Raw genomic sequence first — 26,010 nt, 5'->3', positions numbered from 1 at the left:
GGCGGGGAGCGGTGTTGGGGGTGGGGAGCCATGTTGGGGGAGGGGGTGGGCGGTATTGTACTGTGTTCGGGGCCGGGGGACGGTGTTGCAGGCAGGGGGCAGTGCTGTACGGTGTTGGGGCAGGGGGCGGTGTTGGGGGTAGTGTTGCATAGTGTTGGGGGCACGGGTCGGTGTTTCACGGTGATGGGGCCAGGGGGCGGTGTTGCACAGTGTTGTGTGCGGGGCAGTGTTGCATGGTGTTTGGGATGGGGTGCAGTGTTGGGGGGGCATTTTGGGGTGCACTGAGCAGTGTTGGGAGTGCGTGGGGCAGTATTGCATGGTGTTGGGGGTGAGGGACAGTGTTGGGGGTAGGGAGCGGTGTCGGGGGTGTAAGGGATGGCGTTGCACAGTGGTGGGGGTGCGGGGGGTGGTTTTGCATGGTGTTGGTGGTGGGGGGACAATGTTGGGGCGGTGAGCGATGTTGGGGGAGCTGGGGGTGGTGTTGCACTGTGATGTGGGCGGTGGGACGGTGTTGGGGGCAGGGGGACAGTGTTAGGGGCAGGGAGCGGTGTTGGGGATGCTGGGGGTGAGGGTGGGGAGTGGTGTTGCACGGTATTGGGGGCAGGGAGTAGTGTTGGGGGTGCGGGGGGTGGTGTTGTACTGTGTTCGGGGCTGGGGGCGGTGTTGTACTTTGTTCGGGGTCGGAGGACAGTGTTGCAGGCGGGGGGGCGGTGTTGCGTGGTGTTGGGGGCAGGGGGCGGTGTTGCACAGTGTTGGGGGCAGGGGGCGGTGTTGCACAGTGTTGGGGTTGGGGGAGCAGTATTGCACGGTGTTGGGGTTGGGGTGCAGTATTGCATGGTGGTAGGGATGGGAGGGCGGTGTTGCACAGTGGTGGGGTTTGGGGAGCGGTGTTGCATGGTGTTGGGGTTGGGGGCAGTGTTGCACGGTGTTGGGGTGGGGGGGCGGTGTTGCACGGTGGTGGGGGTGAGGGACAGTGTTGGGGGCAGGGAGCGGTGTTGGGGGTGTAGGGGACAGTGTTGAACGGTGTTGGGGATGCGGGGGGTGGTTTTGCACAGTGTTGGGGGTGGGTGGACAATGTTGGGGCAGTGAGCGATGTTGGGGGAGCTGGGGGCGGTGTTGGGGGAGCTGGGGGCGGTGTTGGGGAGTGGTGTTGGGGGTGCGGAGGGTGGTTTTGCACGGTGTTGGTGGCGGGGGGACAGTGTTGGGGGGCGGGGAGCCGTGTTGGTGGAGGTGGTTGGTGTTGAGGGAGGCGGTGTTGGGGGCGGGGAGCGGTGTTGGGGTTGGGGAGCCGTGTTGGAGGTGTGGAGCCATGTTGGGGGAGGGGGTGGGCGGTATTGTACTGTGTTCGGGGCTGGGGGATGGTGTTGCAGGCGGGGGCGGTGTTGCACGGTGTTGGGGGCAGGGGGCGGTGTTGCACAGTGTTGGGGGCAGGGGCATGTGTTGCACGGTGTTGGGGGCAGGGGGCGGTGTTGCACGGTGTTGGTGGCAGGGGGCGGTGTTGCACGGTGTTGGGGGAAGGGGGCGGTGTTGCACAGTGTTGGGGGCAGGGGCATGTGTTGCACGGTGTTGGGGGCAGGGGGCGGTGTTGCACGGTGTTGGTGGCAGGGGGCGGTGTTGCACGGTGTTGGGGGAAGGGGGCGGTGTTGCACGGTGTTGGGGGCGGGGGGCGGTGTTGCACAGTGTTGGGGACGGGACAGGTGTTGCACAGTATTGGGGACAGGGGATGGTGTTGCACATTGTTGGGGGCAGGGGGCAGTGTTGGTGGCAGGGGGTTGTATTGCGCAGTGTTGGGGTTTGGGATGCAGTATTGCACGGTGTTGGGGTTGGGGTGCAGTGTTGCACGGTGTTGGGGTGGGGGGGGGCAGTGTTGCATAGTGGTGGGGGTGGAGGTGTGTTGTTGCATGGTGTTAGGGGTGAGGGACAGTGTTGGGGGCAGGGAGCGGTGTTGGGGGTGTAGGGGATGGTGTTGAACAGTGTTGGGGAAGCGGGCCGTGTTGCACAGTGGTGGGGTTGGGGGGCAGCGTTGCACGGTGTTGGGGTTGGGGAGCAGTGTTGCACGGTGGTGCGGTTGGGGGAACGGTGTTGCATAGTGGTGGGGGTGGGGGTGCGGTGTTGCATGGTGTTGGGGGTGAGGGACAGTGTTGGGGGCAGGGAGCAGTGTTGGGGGTATAGGGGACGGTGTTGAACGGTGTTGGGGGTGCGGGGGGGGCGGTTTTGCACTGTGTTGGGGGCAGGGAGCAGTGTTGGGGGCAGGGGGACAGTGTTAGGGGCAGGGAGCGGTGTTGGGGATGCGGGGGGGGAGAAGTGTTGGGGGCAGGGAGTGGTGTTAGGGGTGCGGGGGGTGGTTTTGCACGGTGTTGGTGGCGGGGGGACAGTGTTGGGGGCGGGGAGCCGTGTTGGTGGAGCTGGGTGGTGTTGAGGGAGGCGGTGTTGGGGGCGGGGAGCGGTGTTGGGGGCGGGGAGTGGTGTTGGGGGCGGGGAGCCGTGTTGGGGGTGGGGGGCCGTGTTGGGGGTGGGGAGCCGTGTTGGGGGTGGGGAGCCGTGTTGGGGGTGTGGAGCCGTGTTGGGGGACGGGGTGGGCGGTATTGTACTGTGTTCGGGGCCGGGGGACGGTGTTGCAGGCAGGGGGCGGTGTTGCACGGTGTTGGGGGCAGGGGGCGGTGTTGGGGGCACGGGGCGGTGTTGCACAGTGTTGGTGGCAGGGGTTGGTGTAGCAGAGTGTTGGGGGCAGGGGGTGGTGTTGCAGAGTGTTGGGGGCAGGGGGAGGTGTTGCAGAGTGATGGGGGCAGGGGGAGGTGTTGCAGAATGTTGGGGGCAAGGGGAGGTGTTGCACAGTGTTGTGGGCAGGGGGCGGTGTGGCACGGTGTTGGGGGCGGGGGCGGTGTGGCACGGTGTTGGGTGTAGGGGGCGGTGTTGCACAGTGTTCGGGGCTGGGGAGGCGGTATAGCACGATGTTGGGGGCACAGGGAGGTGTTGGGACCAGGGGGCAGTGTTGCACAGTGTTGGGGGCGGGGCATGGTGTTGCACATTGTTGGGGGTGAGGGCGGTGTTGGGGGCGGGGCGCGGTATTGCACGATGTTGGGGGCAGGACGGCAGTGTTGCACGGTATTGGGGGCTGGCGGCAGTGTTGGGGTTGGGGCGGTGTTAGGTGCTGGAGGCGGTGTTGCCCGGTGTTGAGGGCAGGGTCAGGTGTTGCAGTATTCGGGGTCGGGAGCAGTGTTGCACGGTGTTGGGGGCAGAGGGGCAATGTTACACAGTGTTGGGGGTAGGGGCGGTGTTGTACAGTGTTGGGAGCAGGGGTTTAGTGTTGCAGAGGGGTGGTGTTGCACGGTATTGGGAGCCGGGGGGCGATGTTGCACGGTATTGGGGGCTGGCAGCAGTATTGGTGTTGGGGGGGCGGTGTTAGGGGCTAGGAGTGGTGTTGCACGTTGTTGCGTTTGGGGGACGGTGTTGCACGATGTTGGGGGCAGGGGCCGGTGTGGCACAGTATTGGGGTTGGGGGGCGGTGTTGCACAGTGATGGTGGCAGGGTCGGTGTTGCACGATGTTAGGGGCAGGGGGCGGTGTTGCACGATGTTAGGGGCAGGGGGCAGTGTTGCACGGTGTTGTGGGCAGGGGGCAGTGTTGCACGGTGTTGGGGGCAGGGGGCGGTGTTGCACGGTGCTGGTGGCAGGGGGCAGTTGTTGCACGGTGTTGGGGGTGGGGGTGGTGTTGCACAGTGTTGGGGGCAGGGGGCGGTGTTGCACGGTGCTGGTGGCAGGGGGCAGTGTTGCACGGTGTTGGGGGTGGGGGGTGGTGTTGCAGTGTTGGGGCAGGGGGACAGTGTTGCATGATGATGGGGGCAGGGGGGCGGTGTTGGACAGCATTGGGGGCAGGGCGTGGTGTTGCACGATGGTGGAGGCTGGGGCTGTGTTGCACGATGTTGGGGGCAGGGGCCGGTGTTGCACATTGTCGGGGGCAGGGGGGCGGTGTTGCACAGTGCTGGGGACAGGGGTTGGTGTTGCACAGTGTTGGTGGCAGGGGGCAGTGTTGCACGGTGTTGTTGGCAGGGGGCGGTGTTGCATGGTGTTGGGGGCAGGGGGCAGTGTTGCACAGTGTTGGGGGCAGGGGGCAGTGTTGCACAGTGTTGGGGGCAGGGGGCGGTGTTGCACAGTGTTGGGGGCAGGGGGCGGTGCTGCACGGTGTTGGTGGCAGGGGGCGGTGTTGCATGGTGTTGGGGGCGGGCAGGGAGTGTTGCACGGTGTTGGGGGCAGGGAGGGAGTGTTGCACGGTGTTGTGGGCAGGGGGCTGTGGGCAGGGGGCGGTGTTGTTCGGTGTTTGGGGTGGGGTGGTGTTGCACAGTGTTGGGGGCAGGGGGCGGTGTTGCATGGTGCTGGTGGCAGGGGGCAGTGTTGCACGGTGTTGGGGGTGGGGGGTGGTGTTGCAGTGTTGGGGCAGGGTCGGTGTTGCACGATGTTAGGGGCAGGGGGCAGTGTTGCACGGTGTTGGGGGCGGGGGCAGTGTTGCACAGTGTTGGGGGCAGGGGGCAGTGTTGCACGGTGCTGGTGGCAGGGGGCAGTTGTTGCACGGTGTTGGGGGTGGGGGTGGTGTTGCACAGTGTTGGGGGCAGGGGGCGGTGTTGCACGGTGCTGGTGGCAGGGGGCAGGGTTGCACGGTGTTGGGGGTGGGGGTGGTGTTGTAGTGTTGGGGCAGGGGGACAGTGTTGCATGATGATGGGGGCAGGGGGGCGGTGTTGGACAGCATTGGGGGCAGGGTGTGGTGTTGCACGATAGTGGAGGCTGGGGCTGTGTTGCACGATGTTGGGGGCAGGGGCCGGTGTTGCACATTGTCGGGGGCAGGGGGGCGATGTTGCACGGTGTTGGTGGCGGGGGCGGTGTTGCACGTGTTGGGGGAAGAGGTGGTATTGCACGGAGTTGGGAGCAGGGTTCGGTGTTGCACAGTGTTGGGGGCAGGGGTCGGTGTTACACGGTGTTGGGGGCAGGGGTCGGTGTTGCACAGTGTTGGGGGCAGGGGTCGGTGTTACACGGTGTTGGGGGCAGGGGTCGGTGTTGCACAGTGTTGGGGGCAGGGGTCGGTGTTACACGGTGTTGGGGGCAGGGGTCGGTGTTGCACAGTGTTGGAGGCAGGGGTGGTGTTGCACGATGTTGTGAGCAGGGGGTGATGTTTCACGGTGTTGTGGGCAGGGGGCGGTGTTGCAGTGTTGTGGGCAGGGGGCGTTGTTGCACAGTGTTGGGGGCAGGGGGCGGTGTTGTACAGTGTTGGGAGCAGGGGGCAGTGTTGCAGTGTTGGTGACAGGGGGCGGTGTTGCACAGTGTTGGAGGCAGGGGCGGTGTTGCACAGTGTTGGGAGCAGGGGGCAGTGTTGCAGTGTTGGTGACAGGGGGCGGTGTTGCACAGTGTTGGAGGCAGGGGCGGTGTTGCACAGTGCTGGGGGCAGGGGCAGTGTTGCACGATGTTGTGAGCAGGGGGTGATGTTTCACGGTGTTGGGGGCACGTGGCGGTGTTGCACAGTGTTGGTTGAAGGGGGTGGTGCTGCACGGTGTTGGGGGTAGGAGGTGGTGTTGCACTATGTTGGGGGCAGGGGGCGGTGTTGCACAGCATTGGGGGCGGAGAAGGAGTGTTGCACGGTGTTGTGGGCAGGGGGTGGTGCATGGTGTTGGTGGCAGCGGGTGGTGTTGCACAGTGATGGGGGCAGGGGGCGGTGTTGCACAGTGTTGGGGGCAGGGGGCGGTGTTGCACAGTGTTGGGGGCAGGGGGCGGTGTTGCACGGTGTTGTTGGCGGGTGTGGTGTTGCATGTGTTGGTGGCGGCGGGTGGTGTTGCACGGTGTCGGAGACAGTGGGCCGTGTTTCACAGTGTTGGGGGCAGGTGGCGGTGTTGCACGGTGTTGGGGACAGGGGTTGGTGTTGCACAGTGTTGGTGGCAGGGGGCGGTGTTGCACGGTGTTGGGGGCAGGGGGTGGTGTTGCACAGTGTTGGGGACAGGGGTTGGTGTTGCACAGTGTTGGTGGCAGGGGGCAGTGTTGCACGGTGTTGTTGGCAGGGGGCGGTGTTGCATGGTGTTGGGGGCAGGGGGCAGTGTTGCACAGTGTTGGGGGCAGGGGGCAGTGTTGCACAGTGTTGGGGGCAGGGGGCGGTGTTGCATGGTGTTGGGGCAGGGGGCGGTGTTGCACGGTGTTGGGGACAGGGGGCAGTGTTGCACAGTGTTGGGGGCAGGGGGCAGTGTTGCACAGTGTTGGGGGCAGGGGTTGGTGTTGCACGGTGTTGGGGGCAGGGGTTGGTGTTGCACAGTGTTGGGGGCAGGGGGCAGTGTTGCACGGTGTTGGTGGCAGGGGGCGGTGTTGCACGGTGTTGGGGGCAGGGGGCAGTGTTGCACAGTGTTGGGGGCAGGGGGCGGTGTTGCACGGTGTTGGTGGCAGGGGGCGGTGTTGCATGGTGTTGGGGGCGGGCAGGGAGTGTTGCACGGTGTTTGGGGTCTGGGGGCGGTGTTGCACAGTGTTGGGGGCAGGGAGGGAGTGTTGCACGGTGTTGTGGGCAGGGGTCGGCGTTGCACGGTGTTGTGGGCAGGGGGCGGTGTTGTTCGGTGTTTGGGGCAGACGGGCGGTGTTGCGCGGTGTTTGGGCCGGGCAGTGTTGGGGCATGGGGCGGTGTCGGATGGGGTTGGGATGACGGTGTCTCGTGCACTGTGCTGCTGCAGTCTTCTGAACGGGGAGCAGACTTTAAAAACTCTGAGCCCCAGAGGAAAGGAATTTAATAGATTAACCAAATAATCGATTATCCGAACAAAACAGTGCCTGCCCATCTCATTCAGAAAATCGAGGTTCCCCTGTATGCAGCAATGATCTCGATGGAAGAACTCAGGCTTTTGTTGCAATGTTTGCAGATGACACAAAGGTAGGTGGAGGGACAGATAGCTGGGAGACTGCAGAAGTACTTGGACAGGCTAGGAGAGTGGGAAAAGGACTGGCAAGTAGAATACAACATGGGAAAGTGTGATGTTATGCACTTTGGTGGAAAAAGTGGTGTAAACTATTTTCTAAATTGGGAAATTCTTTCGAAATCTGAAGCACAGAGGTGCTTGGGAATCCTAGTTCAGGATTCTCTGGAGGTTAACATGCAGGTCAGTTAATGGTTACGAAGGCAAATGCAATGCCAGCATTCATTTCAAGAAGACGAGAATACAAAAGCAGAAATATACTGCTGAGATTGTATAAGGCTCGGATCATATGTGGAATACTGTGAGCAGCGTTGGGCTCCATACCTAGGGTGGTGGTCCAAATGAGCTTTATAAGAAAGATCACAGGAATGAAGGGCTTGTCACATGAGGAGGGGTTGTGGCATTTGCGTCTTACTCAGTGAAGTTTGGAAGGTTGATTGAAACTTAGAGAATTATGAGGGGCCTGGATAGAGTGGACACGGAGAAGATGTTTTCACTAGCAGGAAAGACTAGGACTCGAGGGCACAGCCTCAGAGTGAGGGGATGACCCTTTAGAACAGAGATGAGGAGGAATTCCTTCAGCTAGAAGGTGGTTAATCTGTTGAACTCATTGCTGCACAAGGCTATGGATGCCAAGTCATCGAGTACATTTAAGCCAGAGATGGATAGATTCTTCATGATGGAACAGACTCAATGGGCCAGATGGCCTCATTCTGCTTCTATTTCTTTTGTCTTACAGTCTTAATAAAGCATAGAGTCATAGAGATGTACAGCATGTAAACAGACCCTTCAAGTCCAACCTGTCCGTGCCGACCAGATATCCCAATCCAATCTAGTCCCACCTGCCAGCACCCGGCCCATATCCCTCCAAACCCTTCCTATTCATATACCCATTCAAATGTCTCTTAAATGTTGTAATTGTACCAGCCTCCACCACTTCCTCTGCCAGCTCAATCCATACACATACCATCCGCTGCGTGAGAAAGTTGCCCCTTAGGTCTCTTTTGTATCTTTTCCCTCTCACCCTAAACCTATGCCCTCTTGTTCTGGACTCCCCAACCCCAGAGAAAAGACTTTGTCTATTTACCCTATCCATGCTCCTCATAACTTTGTAAACCTCTATAAGGTCACCCCTCAGCCTCCGACGCTCCAGGGAAAACAGCCCCCGCCTTTTTCAGCCTCTCCCTATGGCTCAGACCCTCCAACCCTGGCAACATCCTTGCAAATCTTTTCTGAACCCTTTTAAGTTTCACAACATCTTTCTGATAGGAAGACCAGAATTGCGCGCAATATTCCAACAGTGGCCTAACCAATGTCCTGTACAGCCGCGACATGACCTCCTAACTCCTGGAGTCAATACTCTGACCAATAAAGGAAGCATACCAAACACCTTCTTCACTATCCTTTCTACCTGTGACTCCACTTTCAAGGAGCTATGAACCTGCACTCCAAGGTCTCTTTGTTCAGCAACACTCCCTAGAACCTTACCATTAAGTGTATAAGTCCTACTCAGATTTGCTTTCCCAAAATGCAGCACCTCGCATTTATCTGAATTAAACTCCATCTGCCACTTCGCAGCCCATTGGCCCATCTGGTCCAGATCCTGTTGTAATCTGAGGTAACCCTCTTCGCTGTCCACTACACCTCCAATTTTGGTGTCATCTGCAAACTTACTAACTGTACCTCTTATGCTCGCATCTAAATCATTTATGTAAATGACAAAAAGTAGAGGGCCCAGCACCGATCTTTGTAGCATTCCACTGGTCACAGGCCTCCAGTCTGAAAAACAACCCTCCACCACCACCTTCTGTCTTCTACCTTTGAGCCAGTTCTGTATCCAAGTGGCTAGTTCTCCCTGTATTCCATGATATCTAACCTCACTAATCAGTCTCCCATGGGGAACCTTGTCGAATGCCTTACTGAAGTCCATGTAGATCACATCTACTGCTCTGCCCTCATCAATCTTCTTTGTTACTTCTTCAAAAAACTCAATCAACTTTGTGAAACATGATTTCCCATGCACAAAGCCATGTTGACTATCCCGAATCAGACCGTGCTTTTCCAAATACATGTACATCCTGTCCCTCAGGATTCCCTCCAACAACTTGCCCACCACTGAGGTCAGGCTCACCGGTCTATATTTCCCTGGCTTGTCTTTACCGCCCTTCTTAAACAGTGGCACCACATTTGCCAACCTCCAGTCTTCCAGCACCTTACCTGTGACTATAGATGATACAAATATCTCAGCAAGCAACCCAGCAATCAGTTCTCTAGCTTCCCACAGAGTTCTAGGGTACACCTGATCAGGTCCTGGGGACTTATCCACTTTTAACCGATTCAAAACATCCAGAACTTCCTCCTCTGTAATCTGGACATTTTGCAATATGTCACCATCTATTTCCCTACAGTCTATATCTCCCATATCCTTTTCCACAGTAAATACTGATGCAAAATATTCATTTAGTATCTCCCCTATTTTCTGTGGCTCCACACAAAGGCCGCCTTGCTGATCTTTGAGGGGCCCTATTCTTTCCCTAGTTACCCTTCTGTCCTTAATATATTTGTAAAAACCCTTTGGATTCTCCTTAATTCTATTTGCCAAAGCTATCTCATGTCCCCGTTTTGCCTTCCTGATTTCCCTCTTAAGTATACTCCTACTTTCTTTTCAGGATTCTTCTAAGGATTCACTCGACCTATCCTGTATATACCTGACATATACTTCCTTCCTTTTCTTAACAGCCTTCAATTTCTTTAGTCATCCAGCATTCCCTATACCTACCAGTCTTTCATTTCATCCTGACAGGAATATACTTTCTCTGGATTCTCGTTATCTTATTTCTAAAGGGTTCCCATTTTCCAGCCGTCCCTTTACCTGCGAACATCTGCCCCCAATCAGCTTTCGAAAGTTCTTGCCTAGTACCGTCAAAATTGGCCTTTCTCCAATTTAGAACTTCAACTTTTAGATCTGGTCTATCCTTTTCCATCACTACTTTAAAACAAATAGAATTATGGTTGCTGGCCCAAAGTGCTCCCCCACTGACACCTCAGTCACCTGCCCTGCCTTATTTCCCAAGAGTAGGTCAAGTTTTGCACCTTCTCTAGTAGGTACATCCACATACTGAATCAGAAAATTGTCTTGTACACACTTAACAAATTCCTCTCCATTTAAACCCTTAACACTATGGCAGTCCCAGTCGATGTTTGGAAAGTTAAAATCCCCTACCATAACCACCATATTATTCTGACAGATATCTGAGATCTCCTTACAAGTTTGTTTCTCAATTTCCCTCTGACTATTGGGGGGTCTATAATACAATCCCAATAAAGTGATTATCCCTTTCTTATTTCTCAGTTCCACCAAAATAACTTCCCTGGATGTATTTCCGGGAATATCCACAGCTGTAATTCTATCCCTTATCAAAAATGCCACTCCCCCTCCTCTCTTGCCTCCCTTTCTATCCTTCCTGTAGCATTTGTATCGTGGAACATTAAGCTGCCAGTCCCGCCCATCCCTGAGCCATGTTTCCGTAATTGCTATGATATCCCAGTCCCATGTTCCTAACCATGCCCTGAGTTCATCTGCCTTCCCTGTAAGGCCCCTTGCATTGAAATAAATGCAGTTTAATTTATTAGTCCTACCTAGTCCCTGCCTGTCCTGATTGTTTGACTCGCTTCTGTTCTCAACTGGACCCGTCGCAGATTGATCTCTTTCCTCATTATCTCCCTGGGTCCCACCCCCCCACCTTACTAATTTAAATCTTCCCAAGCAGTTCTAGCAAATTTCCCTGCCAGTATATTAGTCCCCTTCCAATTTAGGTGCACTCCATCCTTCTTGTACAGGTCACTTCTACCCCAAAAGAGATTCCAATGGTCCAAAAATGTGAATCCTTCTCCCATACACCAGCTCCTCAGCCATGCATTCATCTGCTCTATCCTCCTATTCCTGCCCTCACTAGCTCATAGCACTGGGAGTAATCCAGATATTACTACCCTTGGGGACCTCCTTTTTAAGTTTCTGCCTAACTTTCTGTCATCTCCCTTCAGAGTCTCAACCATTTCCCTTCCAATGTCGTTGGTTCCAATGTGGATAATGACCTCGTGCTGGCCCCTCTCCCCCGTGAGAACATTCTGCACCCTCTCTGAGACATCCTTGATCCTGGCACCAGGGAAACAACACACCATTCTGCTTTTTCTCTGCTGGCCACAGAAACGTCTGTCTGTACCTCGGACTATAGAATCCCCGAACACAATTGATCTCTTGGAAGCCGACGTACCCCTCGTTGCATTAGAGCCAGTCTCAATACCAGAAACTTGGCTGTTTGCGCTACGTTCCCCTGAGAATCCATCACCCCCTACATTTTCCAAAACAGCATACCTGTTTGAAATGGGTACATCCACAAAAGACTCCTGCCCTAGGTGCCAACTTCTCTCACCCTTCCTGGAGTTAATCTAATTTAGTACAACTGCTAAATGTTGCTAGTTTTACTGTAGTGTTATGTGCTAACCTCCAGTACTGTGGCCTGCTCCAATCACCTTTCTCCCAGCATTTCCACTTCCAGCCGTAGTCCCACTTTCCACCCTGGGTAATGCTCAGCTGTCAGACTTGCTTTCTGTCTTGTCTCCTGTTGTTCGCCTCCCCACCTTTTGTTGGACTTTCCACCTGTCCTTGCTCATTGAGCCCAGCCACTCCTTCATGCTCCATCTCCTGTACTGTTACCTTATGTCCTTGTGTTTTTGTTTCTCCTGGCTTCATCCATTTCTTAGCATACAAGCCCCTGGACTCTTATCTAGTCTCAGAAATTAGTCAGTGTACGGTGTCTAGTAGATAGCTGCACTAACCAACTCATGCCACTAGATAGAGTCCGGTCAATCTAAAAATCCAGATGGTGAGTGCATTTTTAATTGCACACCCGTATTGTATTTTATATTTGGTGGTGCAGTTGATCTTGTAAGTTATTTCAGTGAGGAATGCACAGTGCTACACATGTACACTATCTGAAATGTTTTATTTAAGACAGACAATATCCCAAGGAACCTAACACTGGTTTTAGCATTGATTTGTTTGGGAACACCTAATCCATTTAAAAGCTGTTTCACTTAAAGCTGCATTTTCCACAATTTTAAGTGTGGGCTTACTGTATAGCTTAGAAAAAAAAACACATTTCTAAACACTGATGTTCAGAAGGACTTGTGTAAGGATCACAAAGTTAGTTTGAAGGTGTAACAAGCACTTAAGAAGACACATGGCTCAATGGCTTTTATTAAAAGAGGACTGGAATAGAAGAACAACAAAGATTTGCTACAAAAGTACAGGCTTTGGCGAGAATACACCTGAAGTAGTGTGTGCATTTTTATTTCTTCCTATTTAAGGGATGACATACTTGCACTGGAGCCAGCAATAGTAAATGCTCACCGAGATTTGTTCCTCAGTGATTGGGTTGTTGCTGGATAAAGGGGCTGAATAAATTGGGTCCATACAATCTGGGGTTTAGAAAAAAATAAGAGGTGATCTCATTGAAACAGACAAGAAAGAAATGTCTGTGAGTCCTGGAAACATTCCAGCAGTAGTTCTGAAGATCTGTGCTCCAGAACTTGCTGCTCCTCCAGCCAAGCTCTTCAGTAACGGTTACGACACTGGCAACACCCGAAAATTGCCGTGTACACAAAAGGCAGGAGAAATCCAAACAGGCCAATTACTGCCCCAGCCTACTCTTGATCATCAGTAAAGTGATGGAAGGTGGCATCAACAGTGCTATCACACAGCACCTGCTCAGTAATAACCTGCTCAATGATGCCGAGTTTGGGCTGTACCAGGCCACCCAGCTCCTGACCTCATTACCGCTTTGGTTCCATCATGGACAAGAGCTGAATTCCAGAGGTGAGGCGAGAGTGCCAGCCCTTGACATCAAGGCTGTATTTGGCGGAGGGTAGCATCAAGGGCCCCTGGCAAAACTGCAATCAATGGAAATCAAGGCATAAAATCTCCGCTGGTTGAAGTCATATCTGGCACATAAGAAGATGGTTGTGGTTGTTAGAGGTCAGTCATCTCAGCTCTAGGACATCTCTGCAGGTGTTCCTCAGGGTAGTATCCTGGGCTCAACCATCTTCAGCTGCTTCATCAATGACCTTCCTCCATCATCAGATCAGAAGTGGGGATGGTCACTGACGATTGTTCAGCACCCTTGTGACTCCTCAGACACTGAAGTAGTCCGTGTTGAAATGCAATAAGATCTGGATAATATCCATGCTTGGGCTGACAAGTGGCAAATAGTGTTCAAATCAGATAAATGCAGGGAATGGCGGTGTCCAATATGAGCTGATCTAACCACCACCCCTTCACATTCAATGGTGTTACCATCACTGAATCCCTGACCATCAACATCCTTGGGGGTTACCATTGACTACAAACTCAACTGGACTCACCATATAAATTCAGTGGTTACAAGAGCAGGCCAGAGGCTCGGAATACTGCAGTGAGCAGCTCACCTTTCGACTCCCTAAAGCCTGTCCATCATCTACAAGGCACTTTTCATGAGTGTGATGGAATACTCCCCACATGCCTGGACAAGTGCAGCTCTCATAACACTCAAGAAGCTCGACACTATTCAGGACAAATCAGCCTGCTTGACTAGCATCACATCCACAAACATCCACTCCAGCAACTTCTGCTTTTGTCCATGACCACTTCCATCTAGAAGGACAAGGGTAGCGGATACATGGGAACACCACCACTTGCATGTTTCCTACCAAGCCACTCCCCATCTTGAGTGGGAAATATATCACCAATCCTTCGCTGTCTCTGGGTCAAAATCCTGGAATCCCCTCCCTAATGGCATTGTGGGTCAACCCATAGTGCAGCGGTTCAAGAAGGCAGCTAATCAACACCTTCTCAAGGGCAACTAGGGACAGGCAATTAATGCTGGTCAACCAGCAACACCAACGTCCCATGAGTGAATTTTTAAAAAATCTGAAGGGCTTAGCAGGATGGACATGGAGGCTTTTCCCTTAGTGAGGAATGTAGCACACGAAGCCACAAGTTTATGATAGGGATCTGTACAGTTGGTGTGAAAATGAAGTTGAGACTGTAGATTAACCACGATCATACTGAATGATAAAGCAGGCTTGAGGAGCCACAGTTACTATTGCTCCTACTTCTAGTACTGCACGAACTGCAGACACTGACCGGAATTGCAAAACTCTTCATTAATTCATGCCAGCCATGTCTATCCAATCTGGTTTATTTATTTGATTAGGCAATTAGTTTATTCAATTTTAATTGAATGAATTGCTTTAGTTTTGATAATTAAGTGACTTATCTGTTTTAAGGTACTCATTTAGTAAGATTAAGCCGTGTCACAGTGTTTTTAGTCTAGAGGCAAAATAATAAACTTCGCTAATTACTGCTGGAAAATTAAAGCAGCACCTATTTTCCAATCGGAATCAATGTCACTGGTTTAGCATACTGTGAACAAAGCACTCTTTCACATTCACTCTGTGCTCCAGACGTCCATCTATCTCGGATGTCTTTTCATCTCCAAAGTCCTCGAGTGTGTTATCTTTAAATTCATTCTCAACTCTGCTGTCCAAATAGGTTTGTGCCCCATAAAACGTGGAAACAGTGTTTTTACTCAAGCAAACTCTTTAAAGTCTTAAATTTAGTCCTATATGACTGCGAATCTTAATAAAATATTTCTCCCCTTTCTACGCATATGTCAACACCAGAAATGGTTGTCAGTTTTACCCCTGAAACCTTGCTGACAACCTCGTCAGTGTTATGTAGCAATATCTGAGCCACTGGTAATTTTCTATGCTAGCTGTTTAATGGTTTAATAACATGATACAGAATATGTATGTTCAGGGCTGCTGAAGGCTACAGTCAGTCTGGAAATAATTTAAAGTAAGGCACTATAAATGTTCATGATTATGAAGGATTCTTTGTTAATCTTTTTGTGTGGAATACCAATCATAGCAGTATGAACTCTCAAACAACACTCTCTGACATTGTAATATTTTGATTTGGTCTTCTATTTGTGAAAATGATGCCCCTCCAGGAAACCTGTTCCATTTGTGTTGTCTGAAGAAAAAGAGGAAATGGGAGAATGGCCATCAGAGGAGACTATGCCATGGACAACTCTGCTTTTTCATTTTCTGCTGTAAATTGTATATGCAGGACAAGAAAGCTAGCACATCTAGATAAACCTGTTGGACTATGATCTAGTGTTGCGTGATTTTTAACTTTATGCAAAGGAGAGTCAGCCTTACCTGGACTCAATTACAAACCAATGTTTATGAAGCATTAGGTGACCCCAATGTACTTACCTTACACCCTTCGCAAGTGATACAACGATAGTGATAGCCTGTGGCTTTGTCACTACACACAACACAAAGTTCATCTTTGTCCAGATAGCTTGGTATATAACCTGAAAGTTAAAACACAAGCAGAAATAGCTCAGTGTTATAAAAGTCTGACTGCAACATACAAAATGATTACTAAAGCCCAATGAGAATACCTGTTGGAAAATTTACAAGGTGTACAATTTTTATAAACCTGTAGCTCAGCTAAAACTAGGGAGCAAATCTGTTAAATGGAGAGTTTGTAAATCTGCATCAATAAAGGCACCATTCCAGAAACTAACAACAACTAATCCAGAAAAGATCTCCCTCGTTAGCTGCAAAAGTTGTTTGTAAAATGAATTCATACAATTTCAGCTTGGTTCCTTGTGGTGAAGATATGCCACGTGCTGCAGCCTTTACTTTGGCTATATATTGTTACAAACAGAAAACACGCAGACCAATGAGCATCTGGAAAAATACAAGTTAATATTTCCTGTGGAAAACCTTCATCACAAATATCAACTGGTCTGTTTCAGCTATGCTGTTTTTGTTCCAGGTTTCATCATTTGCATTGAAATGATGCTGTCAAACTCAGGTTAAATAGAAGTTGAACAATGCTTACTTGTTTAAGAACAAATATTGCGCTGACTCTGGGTCTGCTAATCACTTCAGATCTATACAGATTAGCCTTGAGAAGAGTGGAATGAAGAACATCATTATGATAGTTAGTTTATTTGTTCTTCTCCCCATGATTTCCCTCTTATCAGGGCATCAAATAGGATTTCTGGTCTTATACAAAAGGGTAGATCTCCCACCCACACCTCTCTGTTACACAGTATAATTCTGAGAGAGGCTGTCACATCTCAGCACCTTACTCAATTGTTCATTACTTATGAGTGAGCCTGGTCAGATTCAGCTGCCAAGCAGTAAGGAAAAACTCAATCCTATCTAAATCAGATATTTCTAGGAAAAGTGGTGAGTTGAGGATAAACTTTCATCCAAAAGATGGCAGGTATCTGGAACTCAGTGCTTGAAGAGATAGTGAAGACAGAAATCCTCATCACATTTAACAAAACTTGGAAATGCACTTCAAGGGCAGTAACCTTCAGGGATCCAGACTCAGGACTGGAGCAGATGAGGTTGTTTTGAAGCTGGCAGATATACAAGGCCTGAACCAACTTTCTGTGCAATACATTTTAATGTTTGCGTTTGTCTTTCCAGCAGAGGTCAGTAGACAGGCAACAGGAAAAGCTTCCCCTTTTCATAGCCACAGGAATGTTAAAAGCATTACCCCTGACTCTTGTTTGTGAACCAAGAACTCCTGTATGGACTTAAGATCAATAGCATTGAGTCCAACGCTGGGTAATTACGGGTGGTTTGGTCCTCAAACTGGTCATCCCTAGGCTTTTCAAAATGGTCATCACATCTCCTCCTCAAAAATGCTTTTCTTCTGGTATAAACTACAGGCCTGATTCCAATCTCCCTTTCCTGTTCGAACGACCCAAATGTCTGCTCCTGTTTACCACAACTCCATTTCTGAATCTCCAGTCAGGTTCCTGTTCCTACCACAGGATTAAAAAGGGGCTAGCATGAAACAAGATAAGATTGCTCATTTGCATGCTTTATGATAAAAGTAAACAGCAATTCAAATGAAAGAGCTGACATTAAATATAATAGTTTAATAAAGAAAGTTTACCTTGATCTACTACCTGTATCTTATCCTAATTCATCTCAAATCTTATTCACCTGTCACCCCTGTGCTTATTGACTCAACATTGTAATATCCTTCAGCACTACCCTCGTTGTTGTTTCTATCCTGTTTTTTTCTCTGCCAATTCCTTCAGTCCCATATTAGCAGCTGTTCCTCAGTTATTCAGGCACCAAAGCTCTGGACTTATGGTTATGTTAAAAATGACTAATTTGACCAAGCTTTATGTCACCTGCCCTCATACTTCCATCTTGGAATTGATGCCAATTTTTGTCAGATTAATATAACTAAAGGCATTTCACTGGAGTATAAAGTCCTTTTAAATATAAGTTGTTGCAGTTAATCAATAATGATACGTAAATCATTTCCCTGCCATTCTTCCTACCAACTGATTTGATATTGCATTATTACTGCTAACCCTCAATATACGTTTTATACGGTTGATGATTCATACTATTAAAAAAAACAGTAGCATGTGTTATTGATATTCAACTTTCATCATCTAATTTTATAACTGCGATCTTCAGGGACTAAAGTGACTTTTTAAAAAGACAAATACTGTTCTAAAATGCTGCTGGAAACACCTGATCAGATGGAATCTAGCTCATGAACCCATGAGCTAGAATAGGATCAGATCCAAGCTGAAAACGTGTTGCTGGTTAAAGCGCAGCAGGTCAGGCAGCATCCAAGGAACAGGAAATTCAACGTTTCGGGCAAAAGCTCTTCATCAGGAAGGGCTTTTGCCCGAAACGTTGAATTTCCTGTTCCTTGGATGCTGCCTGACCTGCTGCGCTTTAACCAGCAACACATTTTCAGCTCTGATCTCCAGCATCTGCAGACCTCACTTTTTACTCTAGGATCAGATCCAAGCCAAGATTAAAACCATTATAGAGACCTTGAAAGTCTGATCTGTACCTTCCAGTTTATTCTCACTTTCTGAAAACTAAATATCAGGATGAAAGTTGTCTACAGATCCTTGAATTTAAAAATACTGACGTCAGTTACTGGAATCCACAAAGCAGCTGGAATTTAGCTAACAGCATTTGAACAGTAAAACAGCAAATGAAAAAAAATGATAACACGATGCTGCAAGTCTCTCTCTCCCTCTCTCTCTCTCCTGGTCTGTCTCAATCTTGTAGTCAGTGCCCAGTGAAAAGGCAGCCTGGGACAACAATCATTCACCAAGAATTCAACTTCTATAAACTCCATTACTGTTATTACATATGGATCAATACTTCAACAACTAAGTTTAAAGTATAACACCTCAAAGACTCTAAGGACATTTTTCTTAATGTTGTGCTAGTCTCTTCTTCCTGTCTGTACCACCTTCTCCTTTATAAACTTATTAACCGAGCTTGACGTCTTGTTTTTATTTTTTTGGGTTAGTAGATAGTTTTCTTTCTTTCACTCAAGAAAACCCTTGTCATTTGGCTCTTTCACTTTGATCTTGTTAATTACACTAATTGAAATGAGACAGGTGAGAGCTAAGCAAGTAATAATATTTGTTGCACCAACCTGAGTGTCAGTTAAAAAAGGGGGTGACTCAATTTTCCTCTCCTCACCTAGCTGTATTAATACACAAGATGAACTACTCAGAAACGGTAAGAGTGTGAAGACTTGGTAGAAAACATGCCTTCCTAGTCACTGGCCTCAATGAAGCTGGCATGAATACCTTTGGCATAGAAATGTGTTGTATTCGGAAAAATAGTTCTCATCTCATCTCTGGCTCTTCTGTCAAATTTTTAAAAAATGATAGAAAACTGAATGATATGTAGTCAACTACTCAAATACCATTGTAGTTAGCAATTACAGGATAGTAGAAAGTGAACTAGCTCAGTATTGATCTTTTACTATCCAGCAGTTCTTAAATTGTTCACCATCTATATCTCTTCAGTTGTTAGAGCTATTTTCTGAATGCTCAGTTTCCTCTTTTGTCTGGAATGTTGCTTTTATCTATGCCTAATCTTAATTCTCTACAAAGCAAATTCACTCTATACTTAAAATATTGATGAAAAAGATAGATTTTGTCAAAGCTTTTCGTCTTGCATTCACCAGGATAATTCACAGGAGTACCAATTCAAAGGAAAAACAAACATTTATGCAATATAAATGCCAGTTTTTCCCTTGAACTGCATTTTATTGCCAAATGTGCTGATTAACGCAAGACAAAAAAAAGCATTGGCAAAATGTGTTTTTTACATCAATATTCAACTCCTGTACTGTCAAACACTATTTTAATTCTTATGCATTGTTTCCATAGCCAAGACTCATTTGAAAGCTCCCTTACAGTACTGAACAGGACAAAAAATCAAAATTGCCTGAGAGTTAGGTAATCATTGTTGTATGTAGTGCTGTCCATGGTTGTCTGTTATTTTCCTTTGTGTAGGAATCTATAGGGTTCACTTGGTTTGATGTGGTGGAGGAAAACTATTTATTAGTCTAAGTAGAAGCTCTCATGCTGAACAAGAAGTACTTTATTCCATGTTAGTAACTGGTTACAGATTATATTTATAGTATAGACATTGTCACATAGACTACAAGGACGTCCTTGATTTTAGGTTTGATTTCTCAGTGATCCTAAGTATTTCTGTCACATGTTCATGTGACATCAACATAGTGTGAGATACTTATGGGAGTCTTCAGTGTTAATCTCTTCAAACTCTTAAATGACAATCACTTCTTTCAACCACTAATATCCACTGCAATTGTTTTTCCTTTGATTCCACGATGGAGTCAGTTTTTTTTATAACACGATGGTTGCGTTCTTGCACTTTAGAAACAGCACTTAAAGTGTTGGTGGTGTTATCACATTACAGCCAATACATGTTTTAAAAGTTTGCGCTTTTAAATTCGTCAATCACGTTACAGAGAAATCATGTTTTACGAAACGCGCATTATAGCAGAACAACTTGTAGTTAATGTTGGCATTTGCTCCTATCAAATTCTAACCTGAGAGATTGTGCCTTGAATCCTGGCATACTGAATACTTTCCTATTCACAAGTTTTGCATCACCAAAATATTGCTTTTTTTCCCCTAGATAGGAGATTAGATTCCCAACAGTGTGTAAACAGGCCCTTTGGCTCAACAAGTCCACACCCACCCTCCGAAGAGTAACCCACCCAGACCCATTTCCCTCTGACTAATGCACCTAACACTGCAGGCAATTTAGCATGGCCAATTAATCTAACCTGCACATCCCTGGACTGTGGGAGATAACTGGAGCACCCGAAGGAAACCCACGCAGACACGGGGAGAATGTGCAAACTCCACACGGTCACTTGAGGCTGGAATTGAACCTGGGACCCTGGTGTTGTGACGCAGCAGTGCTAACCACTGAGCCACTGTGCAGTTGTCCTTTCTTTTACCTCATATGTGTCCTGACACAGTTTAATAAAAAGAAATTCCTCCCCTGTGCAGAAGCAAATGCTACATCAACTTGTATCAGATTGACACAACCAGTCTGAAATTGAAACTACACAAAAGAAGTCTAACCATCTCTGCGTGGCCATGAATGCAAGTATTGATTCAGGTGGAATATTAAATCAAATATATTGAAAATTTCTAGGCCACACCTATTAGCTTAGAAATAAGTATTTGTACAGTGATTCATGACATACAGGAGACTCTTTCGAATTTAATTTGTACAATTGCTTCAGCACAAAATACTGTTGTACTATACTTCCAGTCTCTTGATGATTTTGCAATATTCTTGTTGAGAAAGTATTAAAATTATACAAATACAATTGAATCGGTTAGGCTGACATGGAAAAGCAAGTTACTCTACGGTCAATAATTACAGAGATCTTAACATTACTTTGCAATTTCAGCACCTTTTCCAATTCCACCAGAATACACTGACGAGTGGATTGCTTCAAGGTTTCACAGTAAAAGCAGTTTCAAAACCCAAGCACGAACTTGGGTGCCACACAGTTGACAAATCTACACAAACAGCAGGAGATTCACTGCTACTTCAGCTGTTGGCTTAAATATGCAGGATGAAACACAAGATCAAAACTAAAACTAAGAATACCACTGTACCTTTCCTTGGTGAGAAAGATGGTGACTGTTCTTGATAAAAAACATCTTTATGATCATCAAAATATTCAGCCTGGCAAAAGCGGTTCATACTTGTGTTCATGTTATAATACTCGCTCTGAAACTCGTTTCCAGGGTAACTGGAAGGCTGATTCACAATCCAGGTCTGGTCCATGCAAATGTTGTTGCTGTGAGGAGCCTGAACATTAAAACTGCTATAAATCTGGCTGTCCTCTCTGTGCATATAATAATCTGGTGGCTGCATGTAACAGTCACTATTGATTGCCACTTGTGCCTCACACATTTCTTGCATGTAGAAGTTCATTTTACTTTATATTGATTTCTGCAATATTGTGCAGAGCTTCCAGGATAAACTTAGGAAATAATTTCTCGTAAAAAAGGTCACCATAGAAAAATCTGTAACAACTATAAAATGTACAAATTTCACGTGCATAAGCGATTGCGAAGTACTCCTGTATATCTGACATATACTGTATATATACACACATAATCACACTCAACACTGCCCATCCAACAATTAAACAAATGACGAAACAGATTAATGACAGTCAAAGGCCTTAATCTACAATGAGTTCCAATTCCTGTGGCTGACAGATAGGTAGACAGGTAGAAAACCACCAGACAGTAAATTGAAATAAAAATGATCTGATGACCTTGGTCAAAGACAAGCTTTACTCAAACAATATTAATTCCCCTAAATCAGAATAGAATATCTATGAATTCGTATGAATTTCTAAGTTTCCTGTTTATTTTTAAAATAATACTGACAGGTTGTGAAACACTGAAATCAATAATGAATTCTATACAATTCAATAAATACTTCTTTTAAATAAGCCAATTTGTTTCTGACTGTCTTAGCTTTAGTAATTCATTATTTTTATTGATATTGATTAAGTTTTAGAGTGTTAAGATGTATTACCAGTGAGCTCAGAAACTGATTACAACAATAGGTTAGACATCTCACAGTACGCTCCATTATACTCATGATCAATCAACTGGCTAAAAACAATTAATTTATTTTTAATTTTAAATAAATACAAAAGAAATAGATGTGTGCAGTTACAAACCAAATTTAAAAAAAGTAGTAAGAAGCATGTACAATTGATCTCATACTTAGACTGATAAAAATTAATTATCAACTGTATTGATTATTTGGGAGCATTAGACTTATGGTGAGTTAACTCAACAGGGGTGATTAAAATAAGTAGCTCCCAGCAGGCCCTTAGCAGATAAAGAAGTGTCAAGGAATATATTTCAGAATTCAAATAAACACTGAATTGTTTACTATTCAATATGTAATTATATTTTCAGATCATTGGGGTTACGTAGCTCTCAAACTGAGGTTTATTATAAAGGATTTTTTTTAAAAATCCATTTTCTTAACGTTTGACTTTGTATGAAATTCAGGTGAATATTTTGGAGGTGTACACAAATTCAGTTTATACATCTTGAACTAGCCTTTAGTCCCATCAAAATTTAAATTCCTGGATTACATTCCTGGTAAAAAACTATGAAATAGGTTATGTTGAAACATTTAATTTGTTTGTATGGTTCTTTGAAAAATCTAATTCAAAACATTCCTTTTAAAGACAATTAAATAAGCAATAAGACTTTAAAGCGATCAAGTCTAACATCTGTTGTTTCTCGGGTGCTCTGAGGTGATGTATAACTAAATCTGCAGGAATCTGGTGATTATACCAGTTTAACTTTTTGTACAAGGTGAAACCCTACACAACACTTTAATATTTTCCATATCTGATGCAAGTTTTGTTGTAAATGTTGTTCAGTTGAACACTCGTCTGTCAGGTAATTTCTGGAAAAGAAAATCCTCCAAGCTTTTAAAAAAATTAATAAATTGGATGTCTTGGTAAATGCCAACAAGGGTTCTGCAACCATTATACTGAATATGGATGTCCCTTAATAACATGCAAGTTGTGAATTTACCAGCTACATACATGAGGTGCAAAAATAAATTAATATCCAAGATCAGTGCTCCCAACGATACAAAGATTTGCCTTTGGGCAGAACATTCATGAATGAATGGATGAATGAATGAATGATTTAGTGTTCTGGAGACTTCTCAATGTTACATGTATGATTAAATGAGAATTCTGATTTTAAACCACGTTTATGATACATTAATATAAGCAAATAAAAATTATAGCAGCTCCACTTCACAAGATTTATACATTTTGATGCTTACAAATTACCTTTTCCTTCAACTTTTTACCTGTAGCTTTCAAACCTTTTAAAGATACAATGAATTTGTTACTTCTGCTGTCATTAACTCCAGGAAGGATTTCAGGGGTTGTAAACTGCATTGTGCTAGTCCTGTGCTCAATTTGACTTGCCTATGTACCTTTCTGTAGTTTTCCAAATATTTTCGACAATGCCCTTTCTATTTTGAACCACAAAAGATTTTAATTGTACTAACAGCAGAGAAAAAAAAAAGGAATTTCTTTACAAGGAGATGCACAAACAAACATCAGGCAGTGGCACCCTTGACAGTAGACACTATCCATATGTGGTTCTGTGCAATTGTGCTAATGTCAAAAAGTACTGTTTTACCTGGCCATGATGTACATTTGAAAGATCAATCATTATCTCATTCCACTTTTGGGAAAAAGAATCATTACTAACCTGCGTTTTGTTTCGGCCATGGACAGTTCTGTATCTCCTGAAGTTCCTCTACTACAATGGTTCAGAAACACACGTTCAATGAATTTATTGCACAGCCTAAACAATCATTTGAGGACTTTGAGTTCAAAGCTGGCCATGTACAAATTTCAGACTCGGGACACCAAACACCGTGGAATCAGCCTTAACTGATTTATACTTATCGCGTGGTGTCCTAAGAGAAACTCTGTTACCTCACTGTGACATCTTCTGCAATCATTCAGAGGTTCCTGCATTTCTCTCCTGCTGCCTTTGGTGAATTGGAGATAGCTAAAACCGCAAGGGAACCTCAACTCCCCAGTCACTCTTGGAAAAACAGGAACTTAAAGGGCACAAAGGCTTCTATCGAGCTACCAAAAGCACATGACAAACAGTGGCAGCAACAGCCAAATTGCTCTAGCAATGTTGGGAGCAAGAGGGGAATCAAAATACATGAGGCAGTTAAAAGCTGCTGCTGGGAAAATCCAGCTGGCTTCCAGGACATTGCAGCAAGTGTAAATACCCTCTAAGAGTTTTCACACAACAAGTTATGCTCAAGTAGTAATACGACAAGCACAGTTTGCACTCAAGTTGACAGTAGCAAAGTGGATGCGGTTATCATCCCAGAAAGAATAAGCAATTCTAAAACAAATCATCATATTTGTTCCCATGGCATTGACACAAGGATGTTCAGTGAAATGTCAGTGTCCTAAGATTGCACTGGCCTACGAGTTTATAAATTTTTCTTAAGAGTCAAAAGAGAGCATATGACTACCCCCTTGAGATCCTAATACAGGCTCACATCAGAGCATTGCTTCCTGAAGATGCCAGGAAGAAGCCACAATCTTATGCCAAACAGGGATGGCTGTAAGTGCCAGATGCAGGTAAAATCAATCAACCATGATCACCAGAGAAAATGTACCAGACAAACTTATGGGAACAAAGACTGCTAAGTCCTTCAGACTGGATGGTAAGCATTCTAGCATCTTACCATAAGGAGTTGCTGGGAATAGGGATGCATTCACTATAATGAAGGTGCTATGTTCTGGCAAGGTCCCACTTAATGTGAAAGCCACAAATAGAATGTCTTATTCCAAGAATGGAAGGAGACAGACAGCAGGAAACTACAGGCCAGTTAATTAAATGTCTGGTATGAGTGTACTTAAAAGGTTGGCTGAAAAACAGGAAACAAAGCAACAGGGATAAATAGGTCAGTTTCAGCTCAGCAAACTGTAACTAGTGGAGGGACACGGATTAATACTTCATCTATTTACACGCAGTTCCCTGTTTGCAAACAGTTTCCATTCTGGAGTCTGTTTGCAAGGCAATTTACACACGAGTCAGAACACGATGCAGGATAATGTAAAACAACTGTTTCAAAGTGCAGGAAATGATTGAATGTCAGGTTTTAAAAATTACAACGATGTATGATATCGCATTCGTACCAACATTCATAATTTGGACATTCGTAGATTAAGGACACTCTGTTTGATTTATAGTAATGGCTTGAATGAAGAGACCAAACCATGAAGGGTTTTACTTGTACTAACAGCTGAAATTCACTAAGGCTCCTTAGACAGCACCTTTCAAACCCATGACCACTTCCGTTTGAAAGACCAAGAGCAGTAGTTACATGAGAGGACCACCACAAGCAAGTTCCCCTCCACGTTGTACATCATACTGACGTGGAAGTATGTCAGTGTTCTTTCAGTACCACTGAGTCAAAATCCCACAATATCCCTTGAATAGAATTGTGGGTGTACCTGCAGCACATGGAAACTGCTGAGGTTCAAGAAAGCAGCGCACCACCACCTTCAGTAAAGCATTTACAGGTGGGCAATAAATGGGTAAAGCTCACATCCCTGCATAAACAAAAACTTTTTTTCAAATTTAGATGCGTTTGCACGGTTAAGCTATAGGCTACTGTATAATTTTCGCTGCTGATCTGCTTATGCTACACCCGTGAGAAGTGAGCAGCTTCTTCAGATCTGCCGAGAATGAAAGATGTTGGAATGACCAAACACTGCTCGTATCTCACAAGCAACCAACTGCTTGACTGCATGTAGCCTCAGATGTCAGGGATCCTTGAAATGTGACATTCAGAAACACAGTCAAATCATTGCATTGTAATATGAACAACAAAGTTAAATGTACTCAGCAGGGATTATCCTAGTGTTTGACTTGCACAGATCTTTCACACTTATGCCTATCTTGTAAGTGACACTAGGGAATCAATGATTTCATACATGTCTGAAGGGAAATGTAGATTTTTACCTTTCACGTTTTCAAGGAAGCACACTTCCACTCAAGGCAGGGCGGTGCA

At 46.7% G+C, this 26,010-nt stretch overlaps 1 protein-coding gene across 2 annotated transcripts in view; it reads right to left on the bottom strand.

The window, feature by feature from the left end:
- LOC132815656 (thyroid hormone receptor beta) overlaps window positions 1-26,010 on the bottom strand; it is a 188,108-nt gene that overhangs the window by 22,032 nt on the left and 140,066 nt on the right. For both annotated transcript variants that reach the window (XM_060824646.1, XM_060824647.1), the window contains exon 4: window positions 15,253-15,353. In XM_060824646.1, the coding sequence (XP_060680629.1) occupies window positions 15,253-15,353 (101 nt within the window). The remainder of the gene's footprint in view (window positions 1-15,252; window positions 15,354-26,010) is intronic.

This window comes from Hemiscyllium ocellatum, chromosome 5 (assembly GCF_020745735.1).
Source record: "Hemiscyllium ocellatum isolate sHemOce1 chromosome 5, sHemOce1.pat.X.cur, whole genome shotgun sequence".
Classification (NCBI taxonomy): Eukaryota; Metazoa; Chordata; class Chondrichthyes; order Orectolobiformes; family Hemiscylliidae; genus Hemiscyllium; species Hemiscyllium ocellatum.
The sequence above is the reverse complement of the archived record's forward strand: the minus strand, read 5'-3'. Positions and strand labels throughout refer to the sequence as shown.